The sequence below is a fragment of the Pseudonaja textilis genome, chromosome 6 (genome assembly GCF_049901715.1).
Source record: "Pseudonaja textilis isolate UNSWEBS1 chromosome 6, rPseTex1.2, whole genome shotgun sequence".
In the NCBI taxonomy this organism is placed as follows: domain Eukaryota; kingdom Metazoa; phylum Chordata; class Lepidosauria; order Squamata; family Elapidae; genus Pseudonaja; species Pseudonaja textilis.
The window spans coordinates 35392068-35411037 of record NC_141995.1 but is presented as its reverse complement, the minus strand read 5'-3'; the positions used below and the strand labels follow the sequence as shown (position 1 = coordinate 35411037).

At 36.1% G+C, this 18970-nt stretch overlaps 1 protein-coding gene across 5 annotated transcripts in view; it reads right to left on the bottom strand.

Annotated features, from left to right (window-relative positions):
- The window catches only part of MICU3 (mitochondrial calcium uptake 3), a 72083-nt gene that overhangs the window by 24444 nt on the left and 28669 nt on the right, over positions 1 to 18970 (bottom strand). For all 5 annotated transcript variants that reach the window (XR_015744134.1, XM_087936215.1, XM_087936213.1 and 2 more), the window contains exons 2-7: positions 15578 to 15731; positions 13947 to 13978; positions 12868 to 12946; positions 12102 to 12149; positions 8183 to 8265; positions 787 to 858 (exon numbers count right to left, since the gene is read on the bottom strand). Coding sequence is in view for 4 of the 5 variants with exons in the window: in XM_087936215.1 (XP_087792341.1) it covers positions 787 to 858; positions 8183 to 8265; positions 12102 to 12149; positions 12868 to 12946; positions 13947 to 13978; positions 15578 to 15731 (468 nt within the window). In the remaining variant the exon portion in view is untranslated. The remainder of the gene's footprint in view (positions 1 to 786; positions 859 to 8182; positions 8266 to 12101; positions 12150 to 12867; positions 12947 to 13946; positions 13979 to 15577; positions 15732 to 18970) is intronic.

Sequence of the window (18970 nt, the reverse complement as noted above, 5' to 3'; positions counted from 1 at the left end):
GCAAAAACCTTTTGGAAAGATAAGCACATTACAAATTAGCAAATGTCCCATGTAACATTTGCAACAGGCTCTAATTTACTTTTGAGTTATTAATTACTTTTAAGTAAAACTCAAAGACTTTGGAGGATAAATATAAAGTATTTTTATTGAGATAATTATCCATTATAAGCACCATTCAAATTAGGTATTAAATACTTCCTAACACAGACAAATGTAAGGAAGCAAGGTGGTTATTACTGATGATGGAAACATTTTAAAGGTTTTTTTAAAATGGTATTTCAAATAGTATTAAGGTAATTGCAGAAGTATTTTCCTGCAGTTTAGAAAAATCCTTAGTGGGGTAATCATGTGAGAAACATTGTGTCTATAGCTGATAAAGTAAATTTGAGTTCAGCTCTAATAGTTTTAATTGTCCAATAAATTATTTTCAATGTCAAAACCATATTCCCTTTAAAAAAAGATAGAAGAGCAATACTAAAAATTACTGCACTCATTTTCCCTAATCCAAATCAGGTACGATTATATTTGCAGCTTACAGTGCTATAGCAAAACAATGATTTATTTCCATCAGTCTGAAAATATATTTGTTTGATTTTAAATCAGATTTTGTTCTTCAATTTCTGTTTCAGTTGAAGTTTGGACTATGATGAAGGCTCATATTCATCAAAAAAGAAAATGTGCAATTGCTGTTATTATTGTAAATGTAATAATCTTATCCTATATCCTACTGAAAGCAACATTCAAAGAATTATGAAAAATCCTTTAATATTTGTTTAAAATCCTTACCAGCATTGCACGCTTTTCTTCATCTCCTTTTCTTTCTTTCTTCTCATTTTTCTTCCTAAATATGTCTTGCAGCTGAAAAAAAAATAATTCTATAATCTGTGGTTATTTATTTTAGTAATGTTTATGGACCATTGTCATAATACTTTGGTATACAGTATACTAAAAGAGAGCCTTAGCTTTAGCTGAATAATATAAATAATATCATTTATATTTATTTTTAATATAATAGTTTTAGATAGCTTTTAACTGCTATTCTCCCATAGATAAAAGCAAATTCAATATTATGTTAAGCAGCACACTGAAATCTCAATTTATTAATAAATGAAGTTTGACAGTCCCATTAGATATTATGCATGCAAATAGATTTTGAGAGTTTCCTCCAAGAACTATCATCTGTATCTTTTTTATTAGTAATAGGAACCAACTCTGTTAGGTTTGCATCCGATTCAATTAACTTGATCAAAATCTTCTAGATCAGGGTGTCAAACTCGTGTCGTCATGGCATCATCATGTGACGTATTGTGATTTTTTTTCCTCCTTCGCTAAACCAGGCGTGGGCGTGGCCAGCACGTAACGCATCCGGCACGCAGGCTGCGAGTTTGACAGCCCTGTTCTAGACATACACGATTGACATGCTACACTTAATATTATAGCATAAGTACAAAACCCCTGGGCCAAATATTATATGAAGTCTATCAGGTGGTATGTTGTGGCCTTAACTTCCTTTGCCCAATTCTTTTATTAATTGATTTGCTCTGAATTGTAAGGCCTCTCATCTCACAATAGTGAATAAAAATGCAAAATAAACAACAATAAACAATGATCCCTACCCATGCTAGACTTGGAGGCTTACCCATCAGTCAAGGAACTTTGGGAGGCAGGACCCAAAAGAGCCTTCTCTGCTATAGTGCTAACCCTCTGGAACAAGGGTGTCAAACTCACGCCATCACGGTGATGTCATGTGATGTATCGGGGCTTTTCCCCCCTTTGCTAAACCAGGCATGGGCATGTACAGCATGTGATACACCTGACCCGCAGGCCGGGAGTTTGACAGCCCTGCTATGGAACATCCTGCCCTCTGGGACAAGGTTTGTCTCTACCTTTCTATCATTCTGCAATGGCCTAAAGACCTGGCTTTGTTGGTTGGCCTGGGGTCTCAATAGGGGAGTACCACATTGGAGGTGGCTACTGGACTAATTACCTGACACAACCTCCTCCTTGTGCTTCCTGCTTCCCCTCCGCCCATCTTTTAATTCACATTATTGTACTTTTATTGCTAACTTTTATTGTTTTCATTGCTTTGCTAGTATTTGTTTAGATGTTTTATCATTTTTCCCACTGTTGTAAGAGCTACAGCAAGCAAATTTAACAATAAATAATATAAAAATTAAAAATAAAACATAAGCAATATAAAAACCCTATAACAGCAACCTTATCAACATCATTATGTGTACATGTGCATAAGAGAAAAAAAGGTTTGCATTTTGTTTGTATGTACGGGAGAATGCAAGGCAAGAAATTGTGTTTTTAAACTTGGGAATTAAATTTCAAATAAATATAAAACCAGGGACTCAGTTGTGGAAATGGGGATCAATAGATAAAATCATAATATTAACATTTAATGCCTAACTTCACCCTATATTAACTTCTGAAATATTTCTATATACCCCAACAACTTAATGATAACTTTGATAACTAGGTTTGATAACTAGCAAATACACTGTGATTTTAGAAACAGCGGCGTCTTTGTACCAATATTGGTATTCATTAAAAGCATAACAGTTCCACTGAAAATATACCACTTCAGAATAGAAGGTGAAACTTCATATTCTGTTTATTTTCTCATGAAAATTTCCAAATATAGAAACTTATTTATTAAATAACAAGGGTTCTAGCATCATTTCTTTCATCTGGCATATTAGCTTTCCAAGGAAAAGACATTCTTAAATGTAGAAGCCTTCATCATGTAATCTGCCACCTGCACTCTGTACCATTGACCCAAGAGATTACACCATATGTTCTTTGAACATTTGAAACAGCTCACATCGGACTAAACTGTAAGGTTAGCTTTAAAAAAAAGGTAAAGAGAGTGTTGGTAATTGAAAAGGCAAAAAGACCTTTAAAAAAAAAATCTTCCATGCTTTGATTTCCCTTACACCAGATACAGGGAAGAAGATCTTGTTGCATTCATCAGTAAAGCTCATTTGATCTTCTGGAAATGAACCTTTTGTGTAGAAGAAGTGCTACAGGATACCAAAGAATACAGCAGTGAACATGAATTAATCTAGGAGCACTTTTCATAGGAACATTGTCTGAAACAAAATAATGGGATTGACTGTTGAAAGCTGAAGGACAAAACAACATCTCTTGTATCAAGGGAACAAAATCCCTCTGTTCTCTGACCTCAAACCTATGACATAAACAAACAGTTTTTTTAAAAAGACAAAAATCTGTTAAGCATTGATAACTTAATTTAGATAATTTTTAATGTTTTGCTGTATACAAAGCCCTCTGGGTGTTATAAACTCTACATTATCATGTTTCACATTCTTTGTGCAATGAGACTTAATAAGTATCATCATGAAGAGTAATACTGTAGACTTGGTTTTATTGGTTTCCTTTACATAAAAACTCACTCAGAGTTTCCTTTCAAGATCTTTTACATCTTACAGTCAAAGGCAAAATAGCAGGTATTGGAAAAGTCTTTGGTTTACATTAAATGTTTCTGTGGGAGTTTTTCTTAAAGCCCATGTTCTATAATGTTGGTCAAGGAATTTACACTCCTTTCACATCTAGGCTCTTTTAAATATGAACCACAAACATTCTTATTTAGATGAAACTGCATAATAATCTTCCTCCCTCTTTGATTTCACAGTAGTGTTCTATAAAATGCCTGTGTTTCGTGTCTGAAAATTAGATAGCTATCATTTCATACCTTCAAAATGCCAGATCAGCATTAGACTTATTCCAATTACTCAGTCTATTAACTGGAGAGGAAATTTTTATTCATCTTTATCCCCTGCTATACCATTCTGGGTACCTTCAAACTGATGGCTTCTAAAGACATTAAAAAACACCCTGTGAAGTAAGTGATAGGGAAATGTATGAATCAATACTTATGAAATTTCACTGACCTTTGAAAAATGCATGAAGAAGAATGATATGCTCTAGAAGCTCCTCCTATGTCTCATATTTTACTTACGTTCTCAACTTTCTTCTTCAGTTCACCTTCCTCTTCTCCCATCCCTTTCCCTCCCATTTAGGCTTCACAACCACATAGGCATTTCAGTTAACCACCCCTTATGTTTCTTAATTAATTAATCACTTTTTATCATATGAAGCCCCTCCATGTGGAATTCCCCTTTGGGAGAGGGGCTTGTGTGTTCTGTTAATGCTGACAACTACACTGGAGTTATACCACCAGGAAATATACCAGAAGGGTCACCCAAGGCAGACAGGTCTCAATGAAGGAGTCAGATTAAGAGTATCCACAAACCTATTAACTATGATGAGTCAACAAAAAAAGAAATCCCATACCAGATTGGTTGTCACCCAGGTTAACAAGGACTGCAGAAGTTGCTGTCCTTGGGCAGCTGTCGAAAAGTGAGTTACAGGCTTGGAGAAAGATCTGGTGATCTACTTGTTATGATCTGCCAGTGGCCTGTGGAGCTGGCAGCAGTGTCGGACAGTGGGGAGGAACATGGGCCAGTTCTGGAGTCTTGTGGGGAGCTCAGACAAGGGATCTCCATCCAACACAGAGATGGGGCCAGGGCCATCTGAGAGTTATGTGCTGACTCTGGAGCCTCCAGAATCTGACATCAGTGAGGCAGAGGAAAAGGGGGAGCCTGTTCCCAGTGCATGCTTGCCCAGAGCTGCCAGAAGGCAAGAACAGTTAAGACAAAAGGGGCGACTCGGGAGTAAGGCTTGGAGATGATTGGCTCCTCCCATAAGACATAAAGAAGGAGCAAAGGGACATTAGCCTTTGCAGGAAGCAACTTTGTTCGTTCTGGTTGGTTTAAAATCTGAAGCTCTGTGTTGTCTTTGGCATTGTATAGCTAACTGACAATTTAGTCATTGGCAGCATTTCAAGGGAGATAAAGGTGGGTGCTTATTAGCCTTATCCTGAAAGTCTGTGGCAGACTTCTGTTGGGCTATTCACAAACTGTTTGGGACTCATTACGGGCTGTGAATGCATATAATTCACAGCCGTTAAAACAATAATTGAAAAATGGTTTTTGGGAACAGCGTGTGATTGTTACTGTCTTAGGAAGCCTTGGTCAGAACACTATTCCACAAAAACTCACCAAGGAACTGTATGGAAAAAATGTCAGGAAGAGTGCCTTATGGTAGGATAACAGAAATCCCAGTTGCTGAAGCAGCCAGTGGTAGAAACAAATGTCTGCGCTGTATAGAGCTACATCAGATGGAATCTCAGAGGAATGAGCGGGTAAATTAGATATTGTCAAACAAGAGATGATCAGGTTGGAAATTGATCTCCTTAGAGCTACACCGGACAGAAAACGGCTTTTTCCAGTTTAAGGATTTCATTCTCTATTATTCAGGACATGATACCAGGAAAGCAAATTAAGTGGTGTTTACTGTAAGCAAGAAATTTATTAGAGCAGTGGAAAGCTTCTCAACTGTCACTGACCAAATTATGACCATCAGAATTTATGCCAAGTCCTCCGTACTACAATGTCCAAATCTATGCCCAAATGATTGCTGCAACAGAGCTTGAAATAGAGGGCTTTTATGTCATTATCCAAGGAACTCTGAAACAAGTGCCCCAAAATGACATTGTTTACATTTTAGGCAACTTCAATGCAAAAGTTGGCAAACAAATGGAGACAGGCATCACTGGTCATTTTGCACTGTGAGAGGAATGATGTAGGTGATCATATGGTTCAATTTTGCCAAGAACACCTATTTAGAATCAGGAATACAAAATTCAAACAGAACATGCACTGCTTGAACCTCACTGATTGCAGTGATTGATTATGTCCTAGGCAGTCAACTATCGACCAGTTCAGTCCTTGCTGTTAAGACAAATCCAAGTGCTGATTGTGGCTCAGATCATGAATTGTTGGTGGCAAAGATTAAACTATGCACCCTCAAAAAGACAGCTCCTCCAAAGAAGTTTGATGTCACTAAAATTCCTATTACATATATAATTAGGGTAAAAGGTTGAACTACTGGGCATCACTGAGAAGACACCTGATGAACTGTGGCAGGAAATTCACTCGGCCATTATTAGAATGGAAGAAGAACACATATTGCCCAAGAAGCCAGGAAAAAAGCAGCTGGCTTCAGATGAAACCATCAAAATACATGAGCAAAGAAAAGCATCCAAGGCAGCAGGCGAATGGAAGAAGTAAGAAGACTACCAGAGGGCAACAAGGAAGGATAATGAAGTTTATTGGGATAAGCAATGTAAACAATTTGAAGTGAACTACAGGAAGGGTTGCGCCAGGAACGCATTTATGCAAGTCAAAAAACCCTGAGCACCATTTATTGCTCATAAAGGCATCATTAAAAACAAGCAAGGGAAAAAATTGTCCAACCAACAAGGCATCCAGAACAGATGGCGAGAATATACAGAAGAGCTGTACACAGGTAGTAATGGGGCCCAGCCTCAGGATGATGAGGAAAGAGAAGTAGAAATAGAATTGGTCAGTCTTGAAGAAGTGATCATATAGGCGATGACCCAACTGCCAAAGAACAAGATTGCACGTGTTGACAATAGCCCTGCAGAATTACTGAGACCTGTATATCCAGAGTCATGAGAGGTTTGTGCCAGAAAATGTGGGAAATGAACAAGTGGCCACATGATTGGAAAAGTTCAGTGTTCACTCTGTTGCCAAAAAAGAATGATTCTAAAGATTGTTCCGGTTATCGCACAATTGCTTTCATACTTCGCATCAGCCAGATTCTGCTTAAAATTATACAACAATGTCTAGCACCAACCATGGAAAGGGAATTAGCAGATGTTCAAGCTGGCTTTCAAAAGGGTTGTAGCACTTGTGACCATATTGCAAATCTGTGCTGGCTGAACCATAGAAAAATCTTGTGAATCATTTACATGTGCTTCATCAAGTACAAGAAAGACTTCAACTGTGTTGATAATGAGAAGATACGGGGAGCACTACAAGCCTGTGGATACCAGAACATCTGGTCAAATTGGTGAAATCACTATGCACAAAACAGAAAGCCACTGTGCGAACACCATATGGAGACACCGATTTGTTTAAGATAGAAAAAGGAATGCGGCACAGTTGCATTCTCTCCATTTTCTTATTCAACCTGTATGCTGAAATATCGAAATCATGAGGAAGATAGATTTTGAAGAATTAAAAATTGGGGTATAGAAAGAAACATCAATAATCTTCTATATGCTAATGATGCAATTCTCTACTCAGAAATTCTGAAACATCTGATCAAGAAAATCAAAGAAGAAAGTGAGAATTTTGGTCTTCTTCTAAACATCAAAATACCAAATTCACGACTACTGCATGGAACGGAAACATCAAATAGAAATTGATGGTGAACAGATAGAATGCATAGAAAAATTCACTTTCCTAGGGTTGCCAATGACTCAGTGGTGAATGCAGCACAGAAATAAAACATTGGATTGCAATGTTGAACATGAGTCGAATATGGAAAAGCAAGGACATCAGCTTGACAACCAAAAGTAGGTTTGATTATTGTGTTCCCTGTAGCTACCTATGATTGTGAAACTTGGACCTTAAATAAGCAAGACAGGAAGAAAATCGACTCATTTGAGCTGTGGTGCTGGAGAAGACTCCTGCATATTCCTTGGGCAGCAAAGGTATAGGACAGCAAAAAAGTACTAGAGTGCATAACACCAGACAGGAAGGAAAATCAGAAAATTGTGTCTCACTTATTTTGTCCATCTCACATAGGGAAATTCACTGAAGAAAGTAATTATGTTGGGAAGAGTTAGCGGTAAAGGGAAACCTGGTCACCTAAGAACATTATGGCTGGATATTATCAAAGCTGACATCAGGCAGAGCATAGAAAAAGAAGCAGTGCAAGATTGAAAGATATAAAGAGAGCTGGCCCATAGAGTCGCCAAGGTCAGACACGACTGACCATAACAACATCAAAATATGAAGGAGTCACAATAGGCAAATAGAAAAGATTCAAATAAAGAACCAAAGAATAAAAAACCCTATATAACATAAAGGTTTGGGAGAATAATTTGTTAAGATAGATATTATTAAATGAAAGATTTTTTCTTTTAGAATTTGAATTTGAGTAACATTTATTTACAAAAATACTTTTGCCTTTGAAAAGATTAAAAAAAATTAAAAACATGTTAAAAATATTTATGAAAAGGAAAGTAACAATTTTAAAAAGTAACATATAGCATACTTACCACTAAGAACTCTTTTTTGTCCACCATTTCATTTCCATCTGTGTCAAACATGTTGAATGCTATTCTAAAACCAGCGTGTGGTTCTGCCAAGAATGATAAAAAAGATGTTAAGAGAAAATAAATATTTTAAGAATTATACTGAAACTAAAGGCCAAGTTGTATGCTACTTTGGCAGCTATTTTTTTTTTTTGTAAATTTTATTTGAGTTTTCACACACACAAAAAACATAATACAAATAAAACATCTTTTTTGAAAGTAGCATGGTCCCAGGTTACACTTCTTTGTACAAACACAAATTCAATTTCATGCTCATTTTTATGTTCTGTTCCATATCGTATTGCTGTTTTACATTTTCTACATAGCTTTTCCCCTCTTTTAATTTTTTCAATTATATTTTGATTATCTCATCTCAATTCAAATCATTATATTTATACTTTTTGTCTGTCCTGTTTCAATTTCATATTCTCTTTTCTCATTAAACAAATTTTCTCCTGTAGTTACTAACTGGAGTATGACACCTTTATATCTTTTAGTTTTATCCATTTAACTCTTATTTAAGCTTCAATATATATCATAAAGTTATAACATTCAATATAATACATAACTTCCATTCGAATTCTGCTTGGTACATTCTTAAAATACACACTATATTCTTTAAAAAAAATTATAAATATATATAATTAAAACACTCATTCCATCCCAACTCAGTTCTATCATTAATATTAATGTTCATTAAAATCTTAACTTCTTTAACATTACTTTTCAATTAAATATCATACTTCTTTGGGAACAATTATAAGCTTTCCATAATTAAATTCCCCCCCCATTCCTCTTCGCTTGTATTTTATAAAACATTAAATAATTAAAATGTTCCCATCCTTTCCTAATTCAATTCTCTCATTCGTTTTATTTCATTTATTTATTAACAAACATTTCACTGGGTTACAATAACTATTTTATCCATCATTTTAATTATACATTGTTTAAAATTTTCTAAAGTTATTTCTATTTCTAATACAACAATACAATACAATACAGTCTTATGTACCTTTACAGAATCCCCTTTACAATGAAGTTTTCACCCATTATGTCTAAATAGGCCCTGTTTCTCTATATCTTATTTCTGTCCTTTGTAACTTCTTTTTCTTTCTTTCTTCCCTCTCTTCTTCTTCCTCCCCCTTTTACCCCCTTGTCTCTCTACTTCTATTTCTCTCTTCTGTATTCCCCTCTTCTGTTAATTTCCAATATTATACTTGTTTTTCAAACTATTTTTCTTTTCTTTGGTTGCTTTTTTAAATCTTAAACTTTTCATTCTCTTTCCCCCCTTTCCTTTTTCTTCCCCACATAAAATTACTTGTTCATTAAAGATGGCTTCTTCTTTATCCCAATCTTCTTGTTCTGCAGGCGTTTCTTGTTGTTTCTCATAGTTCCAAATCTCCATTTCTAAAAATTGAAATACGAAGCCAAAAGAACTTTTTCCTTCTTGTGCATCTTCTTTGTACTTTTAAAGTTCCATTTTCAATTCTTCTAAAAGTGGAGCCATTTTAAACAGTTTTAAACAACCACCCGATTGATTTTAGTCATTCAAATGCAATAACCAAAAATCCAGAGATCACCAAGTAGTCCAAATACTCCCAAGCTGTTTCTTTTTGCTTCTTTTTTCCACTTTCTCTTCCTGGGGTTCTACTATTTTGTTGCCAAATTTCAGTTAAAATGTATCTTTTAGAAGTCTTGTTAAAGTTTTACTGTAGATTCCTTTTACTTCCAGGCAGTCTCCTCCCTTTTTTCCAGATACTGCCCTTTTATTATTTTTCTCTTCTTTCCTGCTTTTAAAAACTTTTAAGTATCCAGAAATCTTTATTATCCCTTTGACATTTTATTTTCAGCTTTAATGCCTATTAATGTCAAAGTGGATTGTTTTTCCAATTTCTTGCTTAAATCTCTTAGCTGTCAATATAGGGAAAGGGAGAGAGAGAAAAAAACCCAAATCCTTTCCCTTCTCTCTCCTTCGCTGCTCCAGAGTTTTCTTTGGGAATATTACTTTTTTTTTCTAGTATAAATTCCAGGGTACCCTAGTTGTTGCTTTTGGAGTTTAACCCAGTTAACCAAGACTTTCTCTTCTTATCTTCCTCCTGCACATTCTTTTCCAGTCTAGTTCTTCTTTGAGGTGGCCATTTCTGACCACCGCTGCTACCACCTTCAGGAAAGGGAGTAATGGCCAGCTGAGGAGGAGAGATGCAGCTCTCCTCAACCCTGCTGGCAGTCTCCCCCTTCTTCACCACCTCTACGGGGTAGCTTAGCCCCGAAGCCAGACAGCTCGGGGCGCTCCAGCGGCGAGCACAGATTGAAACCGTGCACGATCGCGGTTTCAATCTGTCCACGAAGCTCAAACCAGAAGCCTGGCAGCTATTCTTACAGTATATGAATACAACACTCCCCAAATCATGAGGAAAAATGGGGTGACCTGCTTAAGATTACAAGCAAAAAGGATACTATTACTGTACTTAACTCTTCTTCACACCACTTTTTTCAGCAAATCTCTGTTACTAGATGTATTTTCAGCTGTATGAAAAAATGCTTCCCAGTGTATTGAAGTTAGAAAGATGTTCATATCATGTAAAATCAATCTGCCAGTTTCATTTTACCTTTTTAATAGGAAAGTAGTGTTTCAATTATAAAATAGTTATTAGTACACATAATTTGGTCCTGTTTGGTCAAACACACTGTAGAGAACTTGATCCACTTTAAATAACAGCAGAACACTAATAGCCTTTCCATAAATGTATTATTATACCAGCAGAATGCTCCCCCCCCCCATATTTCTGGTCCTCCAAATGTTATTATCAATCTCCAAAAGGTAGCCCACTTACCCTTTGTTTCTATACTACAAAAGTGTTTTCTTTCTTCAGAAAAGAGAATTAAATTTGTGGCATTGTTCAATATTTCAAAATGTACTGATGTTCCATGCCTTTTAATGAAACAGTACAGTGATATAAATGCCAGAAGGTACAGACCATGAATATCATTGTAGATGTAGGCTATGTAGTTACAGGAAAGATGTAGATATAGCATAAGCCTCTCATATGGAAAAATGCTTAATCACTTTACATTTAATAAAATTCCACTGTTGAGTTAAAAAGGTTACTTTCTTGAGTTGGCAAAAAATGTACAGTATCAGTGTGACATTTGCTGTCTCCATTGCCGATCAATATCATATTATGTTGCTTCTGTTCCCAATCTCTATCAGTCTTCTGATTTCCTTTCAAGATAATACTTTACATATTTTATCCAACCTGAGATTGCTGTCAAAGTAAAGGAAAAACTAATATTATAAAGCCAGCTTTTCTAAGTACTAACTGTGCTGCACAGCCAGTTAGCTATTTAACTAGTTTTGCATTGTTGCCTTACCGCAAGACACTAGAAGCTGGGAATTTAGAGAGAAGTTCCTTTCCATTCTGAAATGTTGATGATTTTATCCAAGAACTGGGGAGTAAATTGATTTTCCATATAAAGAATTTGAGTAAAGAAAATTTTAAACCAAACAATCCCATACATACTTTCTAAGTATGATCAGGTAATTGTTTCACAAGTATTGGGGCCAACAATTTAAAACTGAAAAGTAAAAGTTGAATTTTATTTTTCACTGTCTGTTATCAATAATAGGGAATTTTAAACATTTCCACTGTAGTAATTGCTATGCCAGTATTTTTCAGCAGAATAAAGGATGTAACTTTATCAGAACAACTGCTAAACTATTATCTTACATTATGTAAAGAAATTGTCCTTGTATCTTCAATTATTTTAACTTTTTCCTAGGGGACTGCAAAAACAAACTGCTATTTATTAACACATACAACGTTAATATCACACCCATTCATACATGCATCTGTGGAAAATACATTTTACTCCGAATGCTTACTTGTTAAGATACATAGTAAAAAGAGATATTCCGTGTAAGAAATTATACCTGAAAAAGCAAATCAACAAATTAGCATCATTTTTACTTAAATATTAGCAAATAATGACTGAAGATACAGTAAACTTATCTAGCTGCATATCATTCCACCTTTACTCCAAGGAATTCATGGGGGCTAACAAGGTTCCCCTAATTTTATTCTCACAACTTGTTAAACTGAATCACCACTACCGTGTCATGTCAGTGCATTTGGGGCATTTGGCAACTGGCTCCTCTGTATGACTGGTTGCAGTGTCCTGTGGTCATCTTAACCATGATTTGAGATGGTTTTTGCCAGTTTAAAAGGCTGTATTTGTCCTTACAACTGTGGTGTTTGCTTAGTGATCAGGGTGATGTCCACCACAAAAAAGGTTAAATAAATTGAGTCCAGTCATGTGGGTGCCTCAACTTATGACTGTAGCAACACACAACCAGAAATCTGGTCTGAATTGCAGTTGTCAGCAATTGTACAATTTTTAAATATTGCCCATATTGATGCTGAGAAAACAAAAATGCCAAAGCAAACTCAGGTAATTTTGACCGCATTTTCTTTCCAAAAAGATACAGATAGATATATGAATTTTATGTTAAATTCAAATTATCAGTAAACTACTAGTAGTTCTGGTACTATGTATACTATTATAATGCACTATAATCTCTAGTTGAGAATCAAAAGAATTTCATAGTAAAAATAAAGCAAATATGCTACAAAGTAAATATTCTTCAGTACCCCTTTCTTGGAGATTCCTGAAGAGCTTTGATGATCCTTTCCAAACTGGTGGAGTTTCAATAAGTATCTGATTCAATTCCTGCAAATTAGTTTTTAAAAAAAGATGATGACTGTCTTCATAATAAATAGTGCATTTGCAAACCTATACCTCCGACTAACATATTTCTAGACAACATAGGATTGTATGTCACAGAAAAGTTCAGGTCTCATGAAAGTTGAATGTTTAGGATGAAAACATTCTGGAAAAACACTTGAAAAACATTTCTAATAAAAATGCAGATAAATTATAAAATATGCAAAGTAAGATACCAAGAGTTGCCGTATCTTTTGGACTATAAGACACACTTCCCCCACCAAAAGTAGGTGGAAATGTCTGTGCATCTTATAGAGTGAATGTTGCTGAAGCCCTGCCCACCCACCAGCCCCCACCCTTCAGCCTCTGCCTCCCAGCAATTTGCCTCCTGGCAGCAAACAGCCATCAGCCTGGTCAGCTTCAGCAAAACCTGATTTAGCAGGAGTAGCTGATTGGCCTCCTGGAATACTGACGATCAGCTATGGGGATCGCCACTGCCCATGGGTGCCTTTGCCGCCCATCGCTAATGCAACCTATCGCTGCCTCCGCGCGCCTGGAATGGGCTGAAAACGGGACGTATGGAGGCTGAAAATGGGGTGCGCGGAGGTGGCAATAGGTGGCAGCGCTGATGGTCGGTATTCCGGGAGGCCGATCCAACTACCAATCAGCTGCTCGTGCTAAATCAGGCTGTGCTGAAGCTGACCAGGCTGGTTGTTGTTTGCTGCTGGGAGGAAGAGGCAGTTTTTTTACCCCTTGTTTTTCTCCCCCAAAGCTAGGTGCATCTTACAGTTTGGAGCGTCTTATAGTCTGAAAAATATGGTCCTTTACAGAGGAGATGGGCAGCATAAAAAATTAATATATAAATAAATAAATAAGACTACATATGCTCAGCAACCGTAGACCAATATTATTTCTATACATGAAATTGAGAATGAGCAGTTTGCCTAATGCTACTATTGCTTGCGTCAATGTATAAAACCTAATTTGGAACAGAATTGTAACATACCTGTTTTGATAGTGTCTTCCACTGTTTTGTCTCTAAAACAAATACAAAACCAATGACTTAAACAAGTATTTAATGACATGCTACTACATATGGCTGGCATGATCAATATTCATCTTATCTCTTATCATGTCAGAAAATAATCTTTCTAGTCTCAATGTTTTTAAAAACATGTTTTAAATCTGAAAATATACTGTTCATTATTATGATCTTACTGATATGGGAACATCATGTATGGTAAATTAATATTAAATCCAAGGTGTAACACATACATAAGACTTATAGAAAATTGCTATTATAAAGTGAGGTAGTTTACATTTTCTTAAAGTTGTATTTAGAATTAAATATTTAGAATTAAAAATGACAGCTATTTAATCTAGAACTAAAAGATTTTAGCTTTCATTGCACCTTAGAGCAAAATTCATATTTCAAAGTTACCCTGAGTAATAGGTATGGCCAATAAATTTTACAAATAAATATTTATATAATTTATTTCTATAGATCATAAAGTTGAGTCCAAATGAATTTAATCATTGATTAACAACCTGACTTTAGCAACCTAAAGATACGTCTGGGCTGGTAACTAGTAGATTAAACTATATAAGATTATATAAAAGGGAAATTTTGTCTTCCAAGCTTTTGAACTCATGCTGGAGCCCATTATTAGGGAACTTCTCTCTAGCAGAGTGTGTGCTTGATGTGTCTGTGTGTGGTATTTATATGGTACCTGTTATATGTGGGTTTTTACATGGTGATTGGAGTGTTGATGGCTGGCTATTAAGTTGTTGGATGTTTGCTTGTGCTGCCAAACCCATGACTCCTAAGTACTTGATAAACTGGTAGTAAATCAGATTGGACCGATCCAGATTGGATCCTACAATATTATCCTGGGACACATATATTCACCTTCATTTGTAAATATATTTTCATAGATGTTAATATGATTAGCCTTAAAAATAAGAATATACCCTTTAGTCAAAGCTATATTGATTAGAGGTAATTAAATCTTACATTTGGGCCCTTAAGGTAATTGGGACTTTAAACTTCATACAGGTAGCCTTCTGAATGAAGGCATACACATCCCATGATAATGCTACAGGATCCAATCTGGATCAGTAAAGAGAAGTTCCTGAGAATGGGCTCAAGCATAAATCCTAAAGCTTGTAAAGTAACCTTCATTCAGCAACCACAGTTGGAACTGATTTGGTCATTATGAGGAGAAGCAGTCACTAAATGAAACCATGACTCTACATGATCTTACTTCAGTTTTTCTTTGCTTTACAGTTCTATGAAGGTCCTAGATGTGAGGATTGGTCACAAAGTTACTTTTTCATTACCACTGTGACTGTAAATGGTTACTAAAAAGTAGTTGCTAAATAAGGGCTACCTGTAATTTCAAATAATCATTGCAGCCTTGGATTTAGACTGCTGCTATTCACTTCCTGTTCATTTTGCTGCTATTCTTGTTTCCCTAAGTTCAACAGGAATATAAGAAAATATGAACAAAAGACCATTTTTCAGATATTTTGGTTCCCAGACCAAGATACACTAGGTTTAAAACCTATTTATTCTTGACTTTATTTTTTTACATTCACTACAGCAAGAATGTAGTTTTTTAAAAATTTCCTACTTACGTCTTGGTTCATCACTTGAAACAGACTGGATGAAATCATATGGTGTCATAAATAGCTGCCCTTCAAATTTTAAACTGGCAAATGTTAGAAACCGCCGCTCCCGGGAAGTTGCATAAAGCTCCAAATCTTCATGATCTGGTCTGTTTTCTGTGACCTTCAGCAAAAAATTAAAACATGATTAATTATTCCAATTATTGTTTCTAAAACGGTCTTTCAAACACTGTTTCACCTTTTCCTTTATTTTTTTATCTCTTTTCATATTTTAAATTCTTTAGCCCTATATGGTAATCATCACAGCTATTCTGTTTTACTGTAAAAACAAGGCTATGTTAGCTATTGGGATAATATTATGGGTTAAATTTTTCAGAGAAGTCAAGTAGAAAACTTGAGGGAAAAGTAAATGGTGTTTTTACTTTACTATAAAATGAATACTAAGTAAAGCTGCTTGTAAAAGAAAGAAAGAACAAGAAAAGAACTTTCATTGCACAAGGTTGTTATGAATTCATCTTGGTCTGAAACAAACTGTGCCCATATTATTCAGATTTAAACATTTTTATGAAACACAATGAAAATCACACCTGATACAGCATGTAATGAGATCCCAGAGAAGACAAAAGCACTGGTGAGGTAATGGGTAAGAGTCAGTAAGGGTCCAGTTTCTATTCTTACTTTTGGAGATTATCTGATTAAAATATCTTTGTAATTAACGGCAAACCTCAAAAACGTTCATGAAAACATATCCCATCAAATGAAATTAAAAACTTGTGTCTTGCAGTGATTTTTTTAATCAAGTTAACCCTCAGTAGTTTTAAAAAAACTGAACAGTCACTTACATCAAGCAAACTGTCGTGAATCTATGGTTGAACTTGAATAAGATTTTACTTTAGATTTTAAACCTCTTCTTCTTCCATTCACTCATGGAATATCAAGGTTGCAAGAAGGCCCTGAGCCACAGCTCAGCATGAAGTCACATACATCTCTCCAGCTGTTGCAGCCTAGCCCAGCAGCCCACCAGTTACAGCTACCTTGGGAAACCACAGCCAGATTCACCAGTATGGTGTGAAGCCACAGCTGTTCTGCGAAGCTGCAACCCAATCCAGCAGTATGGTGTGGTATGAAGCTGTAGCAACCCTGGGACGTTCCAGCCTGGCCCAGCAATGTATGACACAAAGCCACACTAGGAAGGAACTAGGAAACCACAGCTGCTCAAGCTCAGTCCCAAATACCCTCGTCAAGGTGTCTACCACCTCAGTTAACTGCTGTCTTGCTTCTGTTGCTGGTAAAGCATGCCCAACCTGGCCATTCACAAGACAGCTTCTGGCCACATAAAGGCATCTTCTCCAGGTCTTGTGAGAAAATTACTATTTTTGATCCGGGGAAGAGGGGTCCATCTAGCCATCAGCTGTGCCATGGGGCCAGGCTGGGCATACTTGATCAGCAGCAAGGAGGCAGCAAAAGCCATGTAGGATGGCAGGGGCCATGGAGTACAGGAGGCCAAAAATGGGAAGCAGATTCGTGAGTGGGGGCAGATGAAGTGCCCCAATGTTGTATTTATGGGCAGGCTGCCAAGCACCTGGATTTTGATCATGTGATCATGGGGCATCTGTACAGCTGCAATAGCCATAACTTGGGGATCAATCCGAAACCGTTTCTTTCACTGCTGCCTTAACTTTGAACGATCATTGAATGAAGCAAAATAAGAGAACTGGCAACAAGTGATTAGAACCTCTCATTATTTTTGCAAGACTTGTTGTTTTCGCTTGCCTGAATCACATGAAAATGAGCAAATTACATAGCTTCCAAATATGGTTGAAAGATCATTTGTGAGAACACCAAAAAACACCAAGGACAGTAATGAATATCTGTAATGTGTAGCCCTTGACTTCCACATTTCAAAACTATTTATAAATGTCTGATTAAAAAAAAAATGCCATTTCTTAGTTGCTTTCCAGTTCTCTTTCCTCAGCTTATTGATCTCGTCTCCTTGTTACAGATAAAAGATTTAGTTACCAAAGCAAACTTTTTCACAAGAAGCAACTGTAGTGGAACCCTGTTAATAATTGTTATGCCATGTGTTCATCTCATGGCTATCAACAGATGCTCAGTGAAATGCTAGCATTAATTATGTGTGAAGGCATAGGGATTCAATTCTCTTCTCTCATTTTCACTAAGCATATTGATTCTTGTCTCCTGTCTGTGAATCAGCTAGAGCCTGATATTATACTACTTTTGCATTAGAACTCCAGGGGAAAAATTATTGAAATCAATTTCCTTGTGGATGACACGAAGAATAAACTTTGGGATTATTTTAAACAAAAGGACAACTGTCATGTACACAATCAGTTCATTTCTCTGCAGCTCATTAATTACAGAATTTACACCCATTGAATTTGTTATTACATTGCAGATTTTACAAATAAGTGGATCTATTATATCATAAGATAAATATATTTTCCATCCTATTTAGCATTTTAATAACTATTTATTCTAAAAGGCACAATGAAATGACAAACATGTATTCTTAAAAAGACTATCAAATGGATTTATGAATTATATGCTGCCCTATGTTTTCAATACATATGAAAAACTTTACTGCTATTGTAAGTTCTCATCAAAAGTGTTTCCAAAATGGCAAGGCTGAAAGACAATTGCAGTTAAAATAAAATTAGAGAAACACCAAACAGTGAGCAAAGACAGATTCATAAAGGGCAAATGAAGTTAAAAATGTGTCAAAAAAGTTAAGTGGAAGGAAAAAGTTTGAAATTTCACACTGAAAACAGTATACCTGCTACTGCTTGTTTCTCTCATTCTCAGGAGGACATATTGTGGTTGGCAATGAAGTGCAGCTTGCAGCTGCCTGGTATTGCTGGCCCTGAAGAGGATGTTCAGTTAGTTAAAGGTGGATGCAGGTGCCAATTCAAGCAAGCAAAACCCCCTTATGTTGAGATGATATCATCTCCAATAGAATAGAATTGTTTGAATTGTGGAGTCCTAGGTGCTCCTTGAGCTTGGTTGTTAACTTGTAGTCATTTCATTTAACCAACTAGTCAACATCATTTAGTGTACATCTAATAGACTTGATGTTGTTATATAGTTGGAGAATGAAATGTCTACAAACAAACAAACAAACAAACTCACAGAGCACCAAGAACTCCACAGTAAAATCATTTTCTTCTTCTTAGTGAGTTATGGTGGCGCAGTGGTTAGAACACAATATTACAGGTTAATTCTCCCCACTGCCAGCAGTTTGATTCTCACCAGCTCAAGGTTGAGTCAGCCTTCCATCCTTCTGAGGTCAGTAAAATGAGGACCCAGATTGTTGGGGGCAATATGCTGACTTTGTAAACCTCTGAGAGAGGGCTGTAAAGCACCGTGAAGTGGTATATAAGTCTA